General features: G+C 49.0%; 8 protein-coding genes across 8 annotated transcripts; 3 read left to right on the forward strand and 5 right to left on the reverse strand.

The window, feature by feature from the left end:
* Positions 1-230: 230 nt before the first annotated feature.
* Positions 231-446, reverse strand: N7473_006022 (uncharacterized protein; the record flags this gene model as incomplete). Its single annotated transcript, XM_057151962.1, has 1 exon — positions 231-446. The coding sequence occupies one exon, from the start codon at positions 444-446 to the stop codon at positions 231-233; it is 216 nt and encodes a 71-aa protein (XP_057009767.1).
* Positions 447-755: 309 nt separating this feature from the next.
* Positions 756-3,776, forward strand: N7473_006023 (DUF803 domain membrane protein). The gene is made up of 2 exons (XM_057151963.1): positions 756-1,689; positions 1,747-3,776. The coding sequence occupies exons 1-2, from the start codon at positions 931-933 to the stop codon at positions 3,460-3,462; spliced, it is 2,475 nt and encodes an 824-aa protein (XP_057009768.1). The 5' UTR covers positions 756-930; the 3' UTR covers positions 3,463-3,776.
* Positions 3,777-4,097: 321 nt separating this feature from the next.
* Positions 4,098-5,293, reverse strand: N7473_006024 (uncharacterized protein; the record flags this gene model as incomplete). Its single annotated transcript, XM_057151964.1, has 2 exons — positions 4,098-4,209; positions 4,299-5,293. 2 exons carry the CDS (start codon positions 5,291-5,293, stop codon positions 4,098-4,100), a joined length of 1,107 nt encoding a protein of 368 aa, XP_057009769.1.
* Positions 5,294-6,507: 1,214 nt separating this feature from the next.
* Positions 6,508-7,161, reverse strand: N7473_006025 (class I SAM-dependent DNA methyltransferase; the record flags this gene model as incomplete). Its single annotated transcript, XM_057151965.1, has 1 exon — positions 6,508-7,161. One exon carries the CDS (start codon positions 7,159-7,161, stop codon positions 6,508-6,510), a length of 654 nt encoding a protein of 217 aa, XP_057009770.1.
* Positions 7,162-10,105: 2,944 nt separating this feature from the next.
* N7473_006026 (putative extracellular sialidase/neuraminidase) lies at positions 10,106-11,326 on the reverse strand (the record flags this gene model as incomplete). Its single annotated transcript, XM_057151966.1, has 1 exon — positions 10,106-11,326. One exon carries the CDS (start codon positions 11,324-11,326, stop codon positions 10,106-10,108), a length of 1,221 nt encoding a protein of 406 aa, XP_057009771.1.
* A 1,019-nt stretch (positions 11,327-12,345) lies between these two features.
* N7473_006027 (uncharacterized protein) lies at positions 12,346-13,565 on the reverse strand (the record flags this gene model as incomplete). Its single annotated transcript, XM_057151967.1, has 4 exons — positions 12,346-13,048; positions 13,106-13,221; positions 13,311-13,495; positions 13,562-13,565. 4 exons carry the CDS (start codon positions 13,563-13,565, stop codon positions 12,346-12,348), a joined length of 1,008 nt encoding a protein of 335 aa, XP_057009772.1.
* A 443-nt stretch (positions 13,566-14,008) lies between these two features.
* On the forward strand, positions 14,009-14,218 carry N7473_006028 (uncharacterized protein; the record flags this gene model as incomplete). The annotated part of the gene is made up of 1 exon (XM_057151968.1): positions 14,009-14,218. One exon carries the CDS (start codon positions 14,009-14,011, stop codon positions 14,216-14,218), a length of 210 nt encoding a protein of 69 aa, XP_057009773.1.
* A 1,610-nt stretch (positions 14,219-15,828) lies between these two features.
* Positions 15,829-16,609, forward strand: N7473_006029 (bZIP transcription factor; the record flags this gene model as incomplete). The annotated part of the gene is made up of 3 exons (XM_057151969.1): positions 15,829-15,831; positions 15,886-16,134; positions 16,199-16,609. The coding sequence occupies 3 exons, from the start codon at positions 15,829-15,831 to the stop codon at positions 16,607-16,609; spliced, it is 663 nt and encodes a 220-aa protein (XP_057009774.1).
* Between the last annotated feature and the right edge of the window lie 547 nt (positions 16,610-17,156).

Here is a 17,156-nt window from a genome sequence, read left to right on the forward strand (position 1 = left end):
TGCTACTGAGACTGTCCAGTCTCAGCCCAGCTTCACTAGCTAAAATTAGGAAATCAGCTGTGTCAGTCCAGCCACATCTGACTGGCCCAACGGTCTCAGGTACCTCCGCACTGTGTCCATGGACGACATAGCTACTCTTACGTTACAGTATGGCTATAATCTCCTTGACAATGTATTCTCCGGAAGGTAACCATAATCCAGAACCAATCATTTCTCAGTGACCATCTTCTCTACCTGTCAGGTACCAGGTCGATTGCAGTGTAATTAGTGGAGCCCAGCTGTACCCACTCGGTACCTTGAATGGTCTCGTCAACACTTTTGGTCAACTTTTTCCCCACAGGCCCAGCCTCTTTGTTTCTGCGTTCAAAGTTCCCCTTTTCCATTTGCGCTTCTTTCTCCGTCATCCAGTGCATTTGTTCTGCCTCTTCCTTCTTCTCTTCCTGCATATTCTATTTCCTTGTACATCTTGCAATCAATCTTTCCAATTTATTTGAATTTCCCCTCGGTCGCATCACTGACAAGCGCAAAACACTGCCACTGACGTCCATCCAGCGCTGATCGTTTTGCCCCCCGCCTTGATTCTATTCAACCTTCCAGAAACATTCCGCGATCAGCAGTGCCGTAATAAAGCCACAGGCCTTATCGTCGTCATTGAGAAACCTCGACCGTGTGACCCCCTATTAAGTTACTTAACTCGGTCGCGCGCGGTTCTTTGCCAGGCTCCTGCATCATACATCTCAGCCTAAGCGCTTCGCCAGTGACAAAAGTGGCCTGAATCAAGTGTTTCTTTCACCTTAGTCGCCGAGTCTCGTCTTCGGACGACTCCGTCCTTGCGACAACCTCCTCTTCCTCCTCGTTCTATCTCTCCCACTACTGCTGGCCAGTGTGGTTCAACCGACCAACTCTCCTCTCCTCTTGACCGCGCCCATCATGGATCCCCACGATACCTTATACCATGCCTCCACGCTTATGGCCCGCGCCGACTCCAGCGGTCGCCCACCCGTTTACAAGGCCGTCGGTATTTCACTAGCGGTCGCCTCTGGCGTCTTCATCGGTATTTCCTTCGTGATCAAGAAAATAGGCCTACTCAAGGCAAACGTCAAATACAATGAAGAAGCTGGTGAGGGATATGGATACCTCAAGAATGCGTGGTGGTGGTTAGGCATGACGCTCATGATCGTGGGCGAGATCTGCAACTTTGTCGCATACGCTTTCGTCGACGCTATCCTGGTCACTCCGCTCGGTGCACTCTCCGTCGTTATCACCACGATTCTCTCGGCAATTTTCCTGAAAGAACGACTCAGTTTTGTCGGCAAGGTCGGCTGTTTCTGTTGTATTATCGGGTCTATTGTGATCGCGATGAATGCTCCTGAGCAGTCCTCTGTCAGCGATATCCAGGGTATGCAGAAGTTTGTGATTGCGCCGGGGTTTTTGTCGTATGCGGGTGTGATTCTGATCGGGGCGGCTATTACGGCGTTCTGGGTTGGTCCCCGGTACGGCAAGAAGAGCATGTTCGTCTATATCAGCATTTGCAGTATGGTTGGTGGATTGAGTGTCGTGGCGACGCAGGGTTTGGGTTCCGCGATTCTCGCTCAGATTAATGGCGAGTCGCAGTTCAAGCATTGGTTTCTTTATGTGCTGTTCGTCTTTGTGGTTTGCACGCTGCTGACGGAGATTATCTACCTTAACGTATGTGCTTGCCTTCCACTCTCTGATATACTGAGATCATGCTAACACTCGCTATAGAAAGCGCTGAATCTCTTCAATGCCGCACTCGTCACCCCGACTTACTACGTCATGTTCACTAGCGCGACGATTATCACCTCCGCCATCTTGTTCCAAGGCTTCAAGGGAACTGGTATCCAGATTGCTACTGTGATCATGGGTTTCATGCAGATCTGTGCCGGCGTGGTCCTGCTACAGCTGTCCAAGTCTGCCAAGGACGTTCCCGATGCTGCCGTGTTCAAGGGTGACTTGGATCAAATTCGCGAGGTGGCTACTCAGGAGGAGCCTGAATATGAGCCCAAGGCTGATTCGATCCGCGGTGCTGCATCAATTCTCCGCCGTATCTCAACTACTCGCCGCGAACACGAACATGATGAAGCCCGGCGCTTCTACAATGAAAAACAAGAGGATTTCCTGAAACCCCCTGGTGAGAATGAAATCATCGAGTGGGATGGTATTCGTCGGCGTAAGACCGTCATCGGAGAGGGACCGACCATGTCTCGTCCGCGCACGCCTCGCTCGCCTTCGGTCAAACAACAACTGCCTCCATTGGGCATGTCTCGCTTCCCCGATCCTGAACCCGAGGAAGACCACCGGCCCAGCACCAAGCAGAGTGGAAACTCGTTCCTGGGCGAGATTGGCTCTCGCACATCGAGTGTTCTCCGTCACGGCCAATGGCTACCCGTCCACAAGGAAGACGAAAAAACTCTCGGCGCCAACATCGCTACTGAAATGACGAATCGCAAGAGCGCTGTCGACACTGAATACCACGGTGCCGGCGGCTTGGAACCACCCTTCCGCCCAGGCCGTGAGCGCAGCGACACACCCCGTTCCATCTCCTGGGCTGACGAAAAGGGTGACGATACCCGTCCCCAATCCCATCATGCCCTCGAGCCGCCCTACGTCGCACGCCGCCAATTCTCCTTCAACAGCATGTTCAACCGTCGCAAGACACAAAGCAACCCACCATCCCCCAAACGCACCGCCAGCCCACCACGCGGCATCCTCCGCCGCAACCACGCCATCGACGGCGACAAGTCCGCCACCGAGGAAGAACGCCTCGGCCTCGTCCGCGGCGACTCGCGCGCCGCGGAAGAAACCCTCGGCGATAAACTCGACCGCTGGTCCAGCGCTGAATCAGACGTAGCCGAGATTCAACCCATGCATTTCCACCCAATGCCACCAGGCCGTCCCCACGGCGATTCAGTCTCCAGCATGTCCACATCCGCATTCCCGCCATACGAAGACCACCACGCTTTCTACGCTCAATCCGGCAACGTGTCGAACCCGTATTACCTCCCACACACTCGACAAGCAACCTCCTCGCCAGAACACATGGATGAACATGAAGCACCGGGACGAAGCGCCCCACGCTCTCGCACGAGAACGAATTCCTCGTCACACGTTCGTGCTCCACCGCCCGCGCAGTCCTCGTTCTCGACGCACCGCCATCCAAATCCACTCCCTCCCTTGCCAGATAATACACCCCTTACACTAGAAAATGAGAATGGTGTTCGATCTGTCTCGGGGGAGTCCTCTGATATGGGCGTTGCGTCGATCTCGTCGACTGAGGCCCGCGACGATGATAATACCCCTGCTACCGGGGTGCCGACAAGACAGCATAGTGGTTGGCGCAGACATATGTCTGAGACTAGTAGTGCGGATGATGGCGAGTCTTATGAAATCAGGAATACGACTCGCGGTAGAGGTGGAGGTGCAAAGGGGGCTTTTCTTTAAGCCTTGAGTCTTGAATCTGGATGGTGACTACTTCCTATCTTTCTTGCACATAAGTGGCCTGCGATTTACATGGATCCGGTCTTGATCTTTATTTGGATGGTACTGGGACTGGTTATTTGACCAGTTCATGACATTTATGCCGTTTGTTTTATTTGATTGCATTTACAGCGGTGTTGATGGATTTCTTACTTGGGGCCTTGGATATTGGGTTTTGCCCATGCTGATATTCATGCTGATGTTGATATCGATGTTCGATGTACATATATGGACGCGTGATTGCGCCGATGATGAATGATCTAATGCATTATGATTTGGATATGAAACAAATATTTTATCTTGAAAATAGATCTGTAGACCTTGTTTTGTTTCTATTCGTGGGTATCATAAGGATATCAATCCAAACTTGATAAGAGAAGTGAGAAACGCCGCACCAATGCAATGTAAATGCCAGCGAAATGACCAGAGAAGTCCAATGCAATGCTAAAGCCAACGCCATGCCAAATGCGTGATAATAATATGCCGCCAACATGAAGCAAGTCAATGTAATGCTCACCAAGCGACAAAGTCCAACCTGTCCCAAGACTCGTATCATTCAAACAAGGGTATCATTCCAGACCTCATCCCATCATTATTCATCACCTCCCACCAAACATACTAGCAACACCCTTCTGCCCCTTCGGCGCAACACTCAAAACAGCAAATCTCGATTCCGCAAGTCTTTTGCCCGCCTTGATACTCTCAAGAACCCTGCCAAATCCCAAAATTAGCCAAGCCCTACTACATTTTCCAAAAATACACACAAAGAGAAAAGGAGAGAGAGTATAGAAGGGACTCACCAATCAACACCAACAACCCTAAACCCCTTCCACCCACCCCTCTCAATCTCTCTTTGCAATTTCCCCGCCGCAAGACCCCCGCCGGCACCCTGGCCTGTGGTTCCGGGTTGTCCAATAATAATATGGGAGACGGTCTTGCGGGCCATGCCGATGGCGATAGTTGCGCCGTGTGCGGCCAGGAGGGCTTTAAGTTTATGGTCAGAGATTTGGGGGAGGGTGGAGCCGTTTATGTAGATTGTTGTGCCGGTGAAGAGTTTTGAGGATGATGGGTTAGTGGTGGGGTGGGTGGGTGAGGGTGTTTTGGTAGTGGTTTGTCGCGGTTGATTGAGTAGAGGCTGGGAGTCGGATTTAGGGGTTGGGTTCGGGGGTGTTTCAGTCGTGCTGGTAGATGTAAAAGGGGTCGTAGAGGATGTTGAGGGCTTTGGCGCAGGCATGGGTGCGGTGACCATCGTGGTGTTTGAGATCGCATGCAATTTTCGCGGTTCGGCTCTGCTTTCTGGAGCTGTTTCCGCCTTCTTCATAGCGTCTAGTTGCGTTTGAAACGCATCACCAGCCTTCCTCTTCCCAACATTCATAAAGCTTCGAATATCCCGCACACCCAACTGTTCCCTCGTTGCCTCCTCCCGCGACACCCATCGCCATTCCCCCGCCCTCGTCCTGCCCTCGCTTGCGCTTGAGTTTCCTCTCCCACCGTGACTCCCATATCCGTGGTTCTCAGCGACCGGCGACACAGACCCGCACGTCCCATCAAACGCTTTCACCGAGAAATCCTCATCGCCGAGAACACCAGTGCTATCGCGGGACCAGTCCTCGCCGCGGAACTGCTGCTTCAATTTTGCGGTCCGGGTATCGCGCCAGGAGGTGGTTCCTGAGAATGGATTTTCGGCGCGTTGGTGGCCTGATGAGGAGGAGTTCCAAGGGTCGAAGACGCAGTGGTTTTGGGGGGTGGGCTTGTTGGGTGCGGGGGGTTTCTTTGGTGGTAGGGAGGGGGGCATCTTGTCATTGATGTAGGTGGTGGTAGGGTGGGGGTTGTGGTTGTCGGGTTAAAGATGTGTTGGTTTGTTGAGAATGTGTGGTGTGAGGTTGATATTGTTTGTGAAGAAGGAAGAAGGGAGGCTTTCAATTTTGCGGCGAGGTGACGTTGGACCGCGGGACGAGGTGCGGAACCAAAGAAAAGAGAATATCGAGTGTTTTGGTTTTGCTGTTTTGGGATAGAGTCATGGCTGTCACGTGGCGGATTGGAGGGGTCGGAGATATGCTCGAGTAACTGAAGTTAGTTGGGAACAGATTGAGTAACTCTGATGTCAAGCATAATCTCTCCAGCTTTAAGCAATCCTGAGAGGTCCATTTTAGGTAGTAATTGATCAAGTGGTGGCTGATTTTAACGTTGTTATCTTGTTATCTTCATGCATGGATCTACCAATTTAACCGTTGAGATCCACCTTCACATTAGATCTGTGTCACGCCACAATATGGACAATTACATGACATGTTCGAGACATGTACGGCCAGTATCTCTGTAATACTCTAAATCAACGTCCTTGTGGTTGAATCGATCGAGCTCTAGGACCCTTGGATTATTACTCAACACTGATATCATTACCCCACATGGAAAAAGAAGGGTATCTGCAGAAGGGGGTTCATTACCCCAAAGGGAACCGCAAACGCGCTGGGTTCAATCAACGTGCCACCAACAAAGAGCTATGGTTTGTTGCTTTCAAGGGTGTTTGTCCCTGTGTTTTCCATTTTGACCAGCTGCATCTGCAAAAGGGGGTTCTCTGTCCAAAAATGGAATTTTGAATGCGCCGATTCTGCTGCTCGATCAGCATGCAAGAAACCGGCTTCCTACCGGGTACTTGCCGGTCTTAAGATTGAAATAAGAAGGCCTGAATTTCCTTGGTAAGGATAATTTTCTATTCTAATTACTTATAGACGGGCTCTCTTAGGAAATTTGTATGGGATTTTTGTCTGCATTTAAAACCATACAAATGGAATCCAGGTCATTATCATTATCATAACTTCGGCCGCAGTCAGACAGGTGTTGAACCTTGAATGCCCCTGCCAAATGGAAACGTGTTGAAGCGTAGCCTTTCTCGTCGAGTCGCAGTCACAATTGCAATCGCTTGGGATGTCTGTCGCATTGGGGTTGCTGCTATCGGCTTGTCATTCTGTGTTCACAATCATCGTTGTTGCTATGGCTGTCCCTCCTTCAAGACCTGTTGACCTTCTCTAGAATAAGTAATACTGCCTTGTCACCATGACCCTTTACATAATCTATCAAATCCTCAGACACGACCCGCACCAGGCCCTCTGCCTGTAACTTCTCGACCTCGGCCTTGAACCCGTGTGGAATCCAGATCTCGTCGAGAATCGTCGCGACAACAATGCCATTTGTACGAGTTACCCGGATAAGCTCTCGCAGGGCAGGGTCTGGGCCAACATGACCCAGAGTGAAGGTTCCAACACATACAACAGTGTCATATGTCTCGTCCTCTTGCTCGAGGGGCCGGGTCATGTCTGCTTGGGCAAGGTTGCGGTATACGCCAGTATCCCGGGCAACACCAAGCATTGGAGCGGACAAGTCAATGCCGTCGATGGCCTTTGCACCGCCCATGGCAAGGGCTTGGCCAACGAGACCGGTTCCACAACCGGCATCTAGGATTACACTGTCGGCAGCGCTCTTGGATGACTTGTACTTGATGGCAGCCTGGGCGACAAGCACGGGAGCGACATAGCTTTGAGCCTCGTCGCCGACTTCATCGTTATAGGTTGCAGCCCACTTGTCATAGATTGTCATGCAGTCCTCGACACTCTTGGTGTCACGGGCCTGGCGGAGGTATAATTGGGTTGCGGAGGCAGTCATTGTGAAAGGAGGAGACAATTGTTTGAAGTAACTCTTGTTTGTGGATAGGTGTTATAAGGTAAGAAGTATACGCAAACAGTTTCGCGACCAGTGAAATAACTATGTCGTTCAGCACAGGATATTGTTCTTCGAAAACTTACATCCATCCCTGCGTACAAACCCTACGTTCTTATAACAAGTCAACCATGCCGAGAATTCGACCCGTCCGTTTCAATTCACCAATTGATCCGTGTTTCACGACGTCGTTGCCCTGGCCCTGCTACGTAGTCTACATCGTCGCGAGCCGTCTAAGCACCCTCTTCTCCCCCTCCCTGCTCGATGTGGGGCGCCTCGCAAGGCGCGGGCGACATGGCGACAGGGCCACAGGGCCACAGGGCCACAGCTGCATGTAATAGCTTTCTGGCTCACATTGGTTCCGCTATATGGCGTGATGCGGGGTCGACGGCGCATACGCCAGGAAACGTCTCAAAAGGATGATATTCCGGGCGATCAATGATGTCGGTGGACCCCTGGGCCCAGTGGATGATTGTTCCCGAGACTATCCGACTCTGCGGGGGCGGGGGATAGTGTACATCGTGAGGATACTAAACTTGGCAAACTATAGTTCTCTGGTCACAAAAATAGACATCCTACTTTTGTTTTCACCATCATCAGATGCCATTCTGGTTTGCCGGTTCAATAGCCCTTCGATGCGAATCGATAGACTCCAATTATGACAGGAGTTTTGCTTACTTTTGACTCGACCACGACAAATAAAGATTCAGATCGAGTAAGCGGACAGTGCTTGGCTTTGTTGGCCACTAAAGTTCATAGATTGGTCACGTTTTTTCAGGGTCAACTTTTACTCATTCATTTGTGTAACTGTAGCCTGGTCTTTCCAATGCAGAACGAACATGATTGGATTCAAGTAACTTGGACTGTTTCCACTGTGTACGAATGTACAGTCGCCAAAGCAATGAGAATCATTGGATCATCACAAGAATCCCGCATACCCAGTACAGATGTGATTGAGTTCATCCATTGGCTCAAGATCTCCCTCCGTGTCTGTACAAGTAAGGTCAGTCTCGTACTGTATTGTACTCATACATAATCTCATCTCGTAAATTCCGGATCAGATTACCCTTCGCTCGACCTTCCCGATAAAACAGTCTGGTAGCTTATTTGAATGTGATATGATATCTTGACCATCGTTTCGTGATACTACCAGCCTATCTCTGCTGAGCATGATCATTTACTTTAAAAAGCATGTGATCAGAAATGGCATTCAGTATTGACCAAGATTGTGCCTAGTAACCACTATTGTGAATCTTGTCAAGGTTCGGCTACAGCTAACACTAAGTACGAAAGTATACATGATGTTCCGCAAGAGAGTGGACAGTGAGGGCGGGACAGAGAGCTCCGTGCAATCTCCGGACAAACCTAGATCAAGCGGGGTAGGATCAGATATTGAAGCATTGACGTCAACTAACAGCAGCATACTCTGACACATGTCATCTGTGCGAGGGGAGGATTGGCGGGCTGCAATGTATGAGAATTTCGAAGAGCCTCTGGTTTTGCACGTCATCTCTGACCAATGAATTCTTGCAAGGACTCTTTTGAGATAATGTAGAGTAATAATCTCATTCAAATTCCTCTATATTTACTACTGAAAAAGATTGATGTGATGTGACAGGATAATGTGGGCTGATACATATTGCTGGTGGACGTGAAGATCCATAAATTAGTGGAGCCTCAACGGGAGATCGAGACGGGAGGCGCCACTGACAGAGGCGTACACAACGCAGTGTAACGGCCTTGACTTTGCCTATGCAAAAAAGAGAAGAGAGACGGACGAAAAAAGGGAAGGACTGACGCTGAAGATCCGAATTCAATTACCTTTCTCTCTTTTCTCCCAAGCGCCCTAAGCCGAGGACATATTCGAAAGTACAGTACCCTTCAGCTCTCTGATGTGAGTCTGGGCTTGATCCAGCCCCTCCAGGGAAAACCTGAGCCCCACTGGGGGCATAAAATCCTGTATTCTTGTTGGGATGCGTTCAGAGTCCAAGCCCTTCTACACTGCGGCCCACTGGCAAGTATACTTTTCTGCCTTACTGCTGAGGCCAAAGAGTGCTTTTGATGAGAATGTGGCTGTCTCTATTTTCAGGGTCCTGGCACTGCGCCAGTTCAAAAGACCAATTCTGACTAGCCTAGCCATTTCTAAACGGTTAAGGTAGATGCCTCATGGTAGCGCACATAATGTCAGGGCAGGTGCCCTTACCGGTTTCATTATTTTCATGGCACTGAGTGAGGAATCGTAGTATCGACAAAGAAGAGTGACAATTATATCAAAGGCATGTTTTGGATCATGAGCTCGAGCATACTAGGAAATTGTTCGAGTCCTGGGCGCGGGCTTTATTTTATCGGGAAATATGCCAGAAGCCCACACCCATAAGCATTGATTCCTTGGCCAAATCTTTAGATTTTGACAGTGGTAGCAATAGAAATTTAGCTTTGAAAAACGTGAGAGGCTCGCGGAGCATAGGCCGAGCTAGTGACCTGGGCAGCCACTTACTGAGCAATTTAAGCGTTTGTTTCTTTGCATATTCTCGACTAGCTACTCTTATGTCTGACTTGACTTCATGGTTTTTGGCCTGTCTCAATGGTGACTGCGCTATTTTCTACCAGTGCTCTAAGGAGCTTAGGTCTCGAGTTGAGGTATTTCGAATTTGCATGAGTTATACGCTGACACATGGTCAATATCAACAAGTAACATCCCACATGCATTCACGTTAGTTCCAAACAGACGGCTCCAATACTAGAAAAATATCATTCAAATTTCTACTACTACCTATAGCTGTAGAACATTGATCGAACCATTAGAAAGTGAAAGCTTGATATTATCAATTGACAACTAGAGCATGCTGACCTTTCAGTATTAAGACATGTCGATGCAATTCACCAGCGCCTAATTATTTGGACCGTTTAAAATCCACGACAGATTGAACCTCCGCCAGAGGATACATCGGTATGAACCGCTTCCAGTTCCATCATTGAAAAAATCACTCTCAACCAAAGCTCCAATCTTATAGTCTGCCGTCTTCGTCATGCTGGAGTATCCACCTTCATATCCGGCGGATGAGACAGGAGCATCTGAAAGTTTACGTCCATAGTCAAACTTGGCAGCATCATTGTCATAGCTGATGCGGACTCTCATAGCGCGTCTGCTAGTAGTGGAAGCCGAGTTGAGGAAAACTGTTCTCGCTGGGGCATCCGAATTATACCTCAACACGGAACCTTCGCATGCCGGGTCGGGCAATCCTCCGTCTGAGGCAAATGTATCAAAACCTCCGTCAAGGCTACCTCTTGCCACGATACGATAGCCTGCAGAGCTTGGTCGATCGTTGCGGTATAGCTTGCCATCTGGTGTCTGGCAAATGGTGCCTTCGGCTCCCGCACCGGTAAGAATCTGTTTTGACCAAGTCCGATTGCCTGCTGTGCCACGGCCAACAATGTTACGGCCCATGGCAGGAATGACCAGTTCTCCCGAATCTAGCTTGATTCCATTTCCAGGCCCGACTGCATCCCAAGACCAGTTATCGGGGGTCAACGTAGTCGTCAGATCCTCGGGTTTCGACCACGTGTTGCCGTCGTCGACGCTGGTTGTGAGGAATAGATGCCGACGACCGTACCATGTCTTGTCAATCTTTTTTGTGATTGTTCCATCTGGTAGCTCGTCATTCCCCTTTTGGCTATAGCTGCCATTGTTCCAGGACAGAAATAAGTAGATCGTGGTACCATCCACGACAGGCGTCGGATTGCCCCAAGTTCCGTCGCCACTACCAACGACCTCGCGCAAACTTTCCCAGTCAGAGGTGCTTGCACCGTTATCCGTTGTGGTCTTGGTGCGCTTGTATACAAGGTTGACGTCGCCGAAATCTCGATTATCATGTCGACGTCCTTCTGCAAAAGCGAGAATCCTGCCGGTACTGGTTCGAACAACCGCTGGGATGCGGAAGGAATGGAAGCCAACACCACTGGATAGTTTGTCGGGAGAATTCATATTGGCGCTGCGGAAAAGAGGGAATTCATCATGGTATGGCGCTGCATCCTTGGCCGGATCGTCTACTGCGACTGTCGCGGGTACCAAGGCAGAGCTTAGTAGGAAGAGTGTTCGAAACACGCGCATTGTGTCAGTTGATCACGCGACGCGTATGTCAAAATGATTGAACGAATATCATGTTGTCCTTCACTGAGCATCTCTCGATATTTAAGCTGAACTTACTCTTGTTCTGAAGCCATACAGAATGACCGTTTTACCCACGTGGGAGGTCGAGCAGGGGTTGAATTTTTATTCCGCTCTGAACGAGGATTTGATCTAAAATTGTCGTGAGTACGGGTCTTGGCCAAGTTAGTGCTCGTATTGTGGCCATTATGGCACGCGAACTCGTATTCGGGAACAGGAAAGATCATCAACTCTCATCAGCAATATATGGCTTTCTAGCCTTTTTGGGTAATACCTTAGTCTTCATCGTGGCTCGAGATTAGGATCTTGCCTATATTGAACAGGGGCTTGAAATGAAGCGAAAGGCAGGGTTACATATGAAACTCGACAAGTCCGAATGCTAGGCCTAAAGCGCGTAAATCCTCAGTTTAGCCTTGACACCGTGTCATCAGCGCCGAGCATCTCAACGATGAGGAGTCTTCGGCTTAGAGATCCATCGTTTGGTGAAGGAAAAGTGTCGCAAAGTAATCTCCTAGAAAGCTGGGGTTGTTCTCGGTTGCAGCAGTTTCGGCTCGATGGTTTCTAGCCCATCGCGTAAAGGTTCCTGCAGACTTCTAATCTGACCATCATATGGAAGTATCTCCCATTAATTAGAAAAGATTATCAGTCTGATAAGGATGATAGATCAAAAGCGCTACACTGAACGGTGGCTGAGTGAAATCCTAGCTAGTCACCAAGCAAGGAACCCTGCAACTACGTGAAATCCCCAACGATATTCGAAGCTTGCGGGTGGTCAATGCCATATAGACTCCTCAGCTGGCAATATGGACTGCACGAATTCTCCTTCTAGCTCATCAAATCCTGACACGATCCTCGAATCCTTTACGTTATCGCTTCGGTACAATATAAGGATCTACCAAAACATTGTTAGTAACCCAAACCACCCACCCCTCGCCCTTCCAATGAGAACTTACAAGTTTGCCTCAAAGCACCTCATTCCAAAGATCCTTCTCAACCATCTTCTGGCTAGCCTGGTCGGTGTAGAAGAAAGTGCCCAAAACCGCCCTCGCCTCTTCCCACTCGCACAACCCCAACTGCTCCGTCATCTCAATCAGCCTGTTAAGGTACCACCCATGGCACTTGAACCCCTGCGACGCAAGACTAGCAAGAACAAGAATCCAGAATAGCAGCTCGGGTGTTTCAGACTGGAGATGTGAGTATGGAACATCAAGGCTCTGTCGGAGATTTTCGACGACATGTTCCATGAACGGGAAATACTGGACGCGCCACATTCGCAGGTTTAGGTAAATGAGTAAGGTGAGGCGGAGTGGTTCATTTATATCCGTTGGATCTGTTGTTGTGTAGCGCACGCAGAGAATTTGCTGCTCAGCAACAATGAAAAGATCGTTATCTGTGGGCATTACAGAAGACGTATTGCGCTGTGCATTTTCGTAGTAAATCACCAGGCGCCGCATAACCTGGAACAAGGCTTTCATATTACGATCAAACTTCGTGTACCAGCAGGAAGTGAAGATGACAATGCCGAGGGAAGGAAGATCTTTAGGTGTGTCAAGCTCGTCCGGCATTAGGTGGAGTCGGAAGCCTTGGATGATTTCGCTGCGCCAGCGAGCGGAAATTGGGAAGGATGGGCGGGTATTGTTAATAGCAGCGCTTTTGATGTCGCTCCTGTGAATTATTAGCGACCAGATGCGTCGTGAATAGAGAGACGTGGAAAAAGTGTACTGGTAAACTTTGGATAGAGTCATATGCTCTATAGTATCTAATCCGCCCATCAACTGGATAAGCCTCTTGAGTCCCTTCATATGCACGTCACTAGCCTCGATGTTTCCATCGACGGCCTACAATAGATAAGGGTCAGCAAGTTATAAATCTTACAGTGCCTCTCGACACATCAAGAGCTCGGACATTAACTTGGCGTAGAGCCTACCTCGATCGCGACAAGCGAAGCAACGACCAGCGTCGTAGACCCAGCGGCTGCTCTAAGGGGATCTTGCATGATATTATTCAACGTCTTAAGGGCATCACCGCGGAGACGAAGCGAATCCCGCAGTGACCTCTTAATGACCAGAGATGAGAGACCGCTGCTGGTCTCTAGTTTCGCCTGGTGGCCTGCTGTTGAGAACAGGGGCGCCTGGAGAACAACTGGCTGTTGGATTGCCTTCTGCCATCACCACATACTCATCCTCGTCGCGTCGCCTGGGTAGCATGCTGGTTGTGTGGATTCTGGCTACTTTTAGTTAGCTTTTGTCTATTTTTGATACCCGGGATTTCCACAATGTGCAAACAATGATGAAAGTACATATTCATAACGGATCGACATAGCCCTGGCCGAGATAGGCGTTAAGGGACCAAATGTCAGACCGAAATGCAGCCTGTCCGGAGCTTTTTCTCGAAAACTCGTTTTCTTCAAGCCATTCATCCTGCTCTCTACCGGGGTCTGTATTTTCTGAGGCTGACTTCTCGCTCGTTGGGTAATTGATAAGAAGACGGTTGGCGGAGGCCGTTAGGGGGTTTTTCAAGCGCTGGATGGACGCTTGCTTTTTTCTCCTGTGGTAATTTTGGAGTAGAAACCCTTGTTTCTCTTTCCGCAGCTTCTTGTTCTGAGCCTTGTCTGCTTGGAAGTCTATGAAGAGGAATGTTGACTGTGGTTTCACGGGCTCGGTAATTCCGTACGGCCGATTCCCAGCCTGGCGTGCTTCCTCAAAAGGAATCGAACACGATGAATCATCACTTGAAGGCGGTGAGACGGAAGACGACGAAGACGATATCGACTCAGAGGTCGACGATTTCAATAACCTCGACATTCTCGACGCAAATCCTCCCAATGGCCGTTGAAAGCGCCACTCTTGCTATGTTATTTATATGCAAAAGTCGCCGTTTGCCTCAGGACCAAAGCCAAGATTACCGGCTGCACATCAGCCCTTAATCATCACGCGGAAAAAGCCTCCGGTCCACCTATCAGACGCTAGGCAGTGAGTAGCCAATAGCAGCACCGCAACCTTTTATCGAAAGCAGTAAGGCGCCTTTGGAGCCGGCTCATCGTGGGTCGAATATAGCGGGACTAACTCTGGTAGTCCAAGTTGGCCAGTTGTGAATTGCCCCAATGAAGGTTTGGCCCCAAGGGGTGGGCGGCCAACGGTATAGACGTGCAGCTTGAACCGCCGAATTGTGTCGTCTTTTGAAGATAATGGAGTGGAGACATGATCGCGGAATGTGGGAGGTGCTCTGTGATAATTTGTGAACCACTTCAAGATGGTTTTGGTCACTCGAATTGATCGAATTGGTTGAGCAGAGGTTTCTTCCAGCCTGCTGTCAGTCGAGATCAAGCGTGCTTGAGAGTTTGGGCTTCCTTATTACCTAGCGAAAAAAGCGAAAAAAGCGAGATACCGGATTGGCCAAATCGTGGTTCCGATTTTTTGGCACCGTGGCAGAGTTCCACTCTGCGATGGCCGGCGCATCGGAAGTTATCCGGACCAGAGCCAAATAGAGGAAGCGGTCTAGTCTATCCTAAACCCTGAAAACCCTGAAAATCAAGGCAGTCAAACATAGCTCTGCGATTTGAGAATTTCCGGCCGGTTGCCAGGCGTTGGGCATGCAAATTCACATGTAATTTCTTGATCAGCAGAAGAGCTTTGGTAGGGGAGACCGAATCGGAAAAATGATCAGACCTTAGCTTCCTGTAGCGACGGCATTCAAGACTAAGTGGGAATGGATTTTTTCATGTACTTGACTCTCAGGGGGACAACGCTGAACTTATAAAATAGGCTAATGTCTCAAGATCATAGTACTTGCTGGAACAATCTTAACAGCGAACACGATACGAGAAGAAAATGCTCATAGAATAGCTCTGTTGGCATATAAAGTTTTGATCCTGGCCAATCACGGCAGGCTATAAGGTACCCAGATTTGGTTTAGATCGAAGGTTCGGGATTACCGACCAGGCTCGGCCTGACGGGCAACTCAATCTAAGCCATATCAGGAAACCTCAACCCGTCCTTTCTTTAGCCCGGACAGCTGACTACCTCAATTATTTTTATCAATGTGCCGTGGCTGGATGCCCGGACTCAAAGAACCCTAGAATCTCCCTAAGCAGAGCCCCCACAGTAGAAAAAGTGTGCACTATTCCTCTTGCGGTGTCAACGATTGTAGTTCTGATTGGCTAGAATGTAGACTATGCCGAATCTAATCGTTCCTGCAAGTAACAAGTGAGATCGATGGAAAAGTTCAGCCAGTAGGTATATTAAGGGCATGATGGCTCCCTTCGTTGGTGGTCAAATTAATTTCGTCGCAAGAACTCATATCGCACGGCTCAGCATACAGTCAGGTAGCTACGCACACAGATACACATGCACACAATGGAGGACTATTCATACTGGAACTCTCAAACTCCCAGTCTTTTTGACATGCACTACAATCGCGGAGAGATGCCAATTCTACAATCTACAATGGTGAGTTTATTTTCGTCAAATCTTGCATCAAAAATGCGTTGCTGACTTGCAAAGAATTATATTCCTGGATACCAAGAATACGAGCTCCCTACAGCGCTCGACACTTTTATTCCTCGCTTAGTGATGCCACCTGAAGCGGATCCCAGCCTACAGCCACCTGGGGCTTACCAAATAGTCAACCTCGACCCCACACTCTCTCCCAACGCCACTATCTCGACGCCATCCAGCCCACATTCACAGCATGGCCAGCGCGTAGTAACATGTTCATTAGACACGAAAATCCAGAAACATAAATCACAGACTGTAAGCTTTGCATCACCTCGTGTTATCTCCTCAAAAGGATCCGAAACTAATCACTCGATTACAGGCTAAAGGACGCATGCAAAACCGCGAAGCGCAGCGCCGTTTTCGGGGACGCAAAGAAGAGCTCCAGCAAAAGCTCCAACGACAGGCTACTGAGCTCGAAGCACAGTGCCAAGAGCTCTCAAAGGGGTTCTGCCAGAAATCGGAAGAGGTTTCTGAGATCATCAAGGAGAAGGAGGCCCTTACTAGCGAAATACAAGATTTACGCAAGAGGTGGCGCGTTATGTTAATGCTACTACAACTGCCAGACAGGCTACAGTCACTGTCAAGCTTACTGGGGAATGATTTGTCTTCACCCTCGGGTTCATCTCCTTCCTCTTCATCCTCGCCATCTACGACAAAGTCTGAGCCGTTGGATGTGCCACTGGACGAATTGTTGGGGTGTCTGCAAGAGTTGTTGTTACCAACCTTATGAGACACTCAACAGCTCCTCCGCTCTTTATTCTTCCTCTTAATCGCTTAATGTCTTCTTTGTTTTGGTTTGAGTAAGGTTTACGAGAGTTGCGTGTCTTTTCGGGAGTTTTTTCTTATGGATCTTTGTGACTGCCTTAGCAGTTTTGTGGATAATGTTTTTTGATAATTATGATTGTTTTGATGTATATGCTTTACGAGCGTACAAGGCACAAAAGGCAGTGGCTACTGGAATCTTGTCCAGATGGTAGCCGGGATGCTCTTGAAGTTAATGATATTAATGCTATACTAGTTAAAAAAGATTTGGGTAAGAGTTTGATTCTCCCGCTACAGTCTGGCCTTCTATTTCCATGGTCTGAGTAGATAAAAATCCTCCTATCAGCATCAGCATTCAAAGAACACTCTCCCGGCAAGATTAACGAAGGAGCACGCACGACAGAAAGTAAAAGAACGGAACTCCTAACAAAGAGTTTTTGACTAGCGCAGCAACACTTAGTTGCCATCTGTGAGTGAGCCCAATATAAAGTAAAGATCAGTCAACAGAGTGAAGC

This window comes from Penicillium subrubescens (genome assembly GCF_028828155.1).
Source record: "Penicillium subrubescens strain IBT 31985 chromosome Unknown utg000004l_segment0_segment0, whole genome shotgun sequence".
Taxonomy (NCBI): domain Eukaryota; kingdom Fungi; phylum Ascomycota; class Eurotiomycetes; order Eurotiales; family Aspergillaceae; genus Penicillium; species Penicillium subrubescens.

Bases quoted from the DNA above. Each gene is read 5' to 3' on its own strand.
- N7473_006023 (XM_057151963.1), top strand. From the start codon at position 931: ATGGATCCCCACGATACCTTATACCATGCCTCCACGCTTATGGCCCGC. The intron at 1,690-1,746 runs GTATGTGCTTGC...CACTCGCTATAG, and splicing joins CGGAGATTATCTACCTTAAC to AAAGCGCTGAATCTCTTCAA.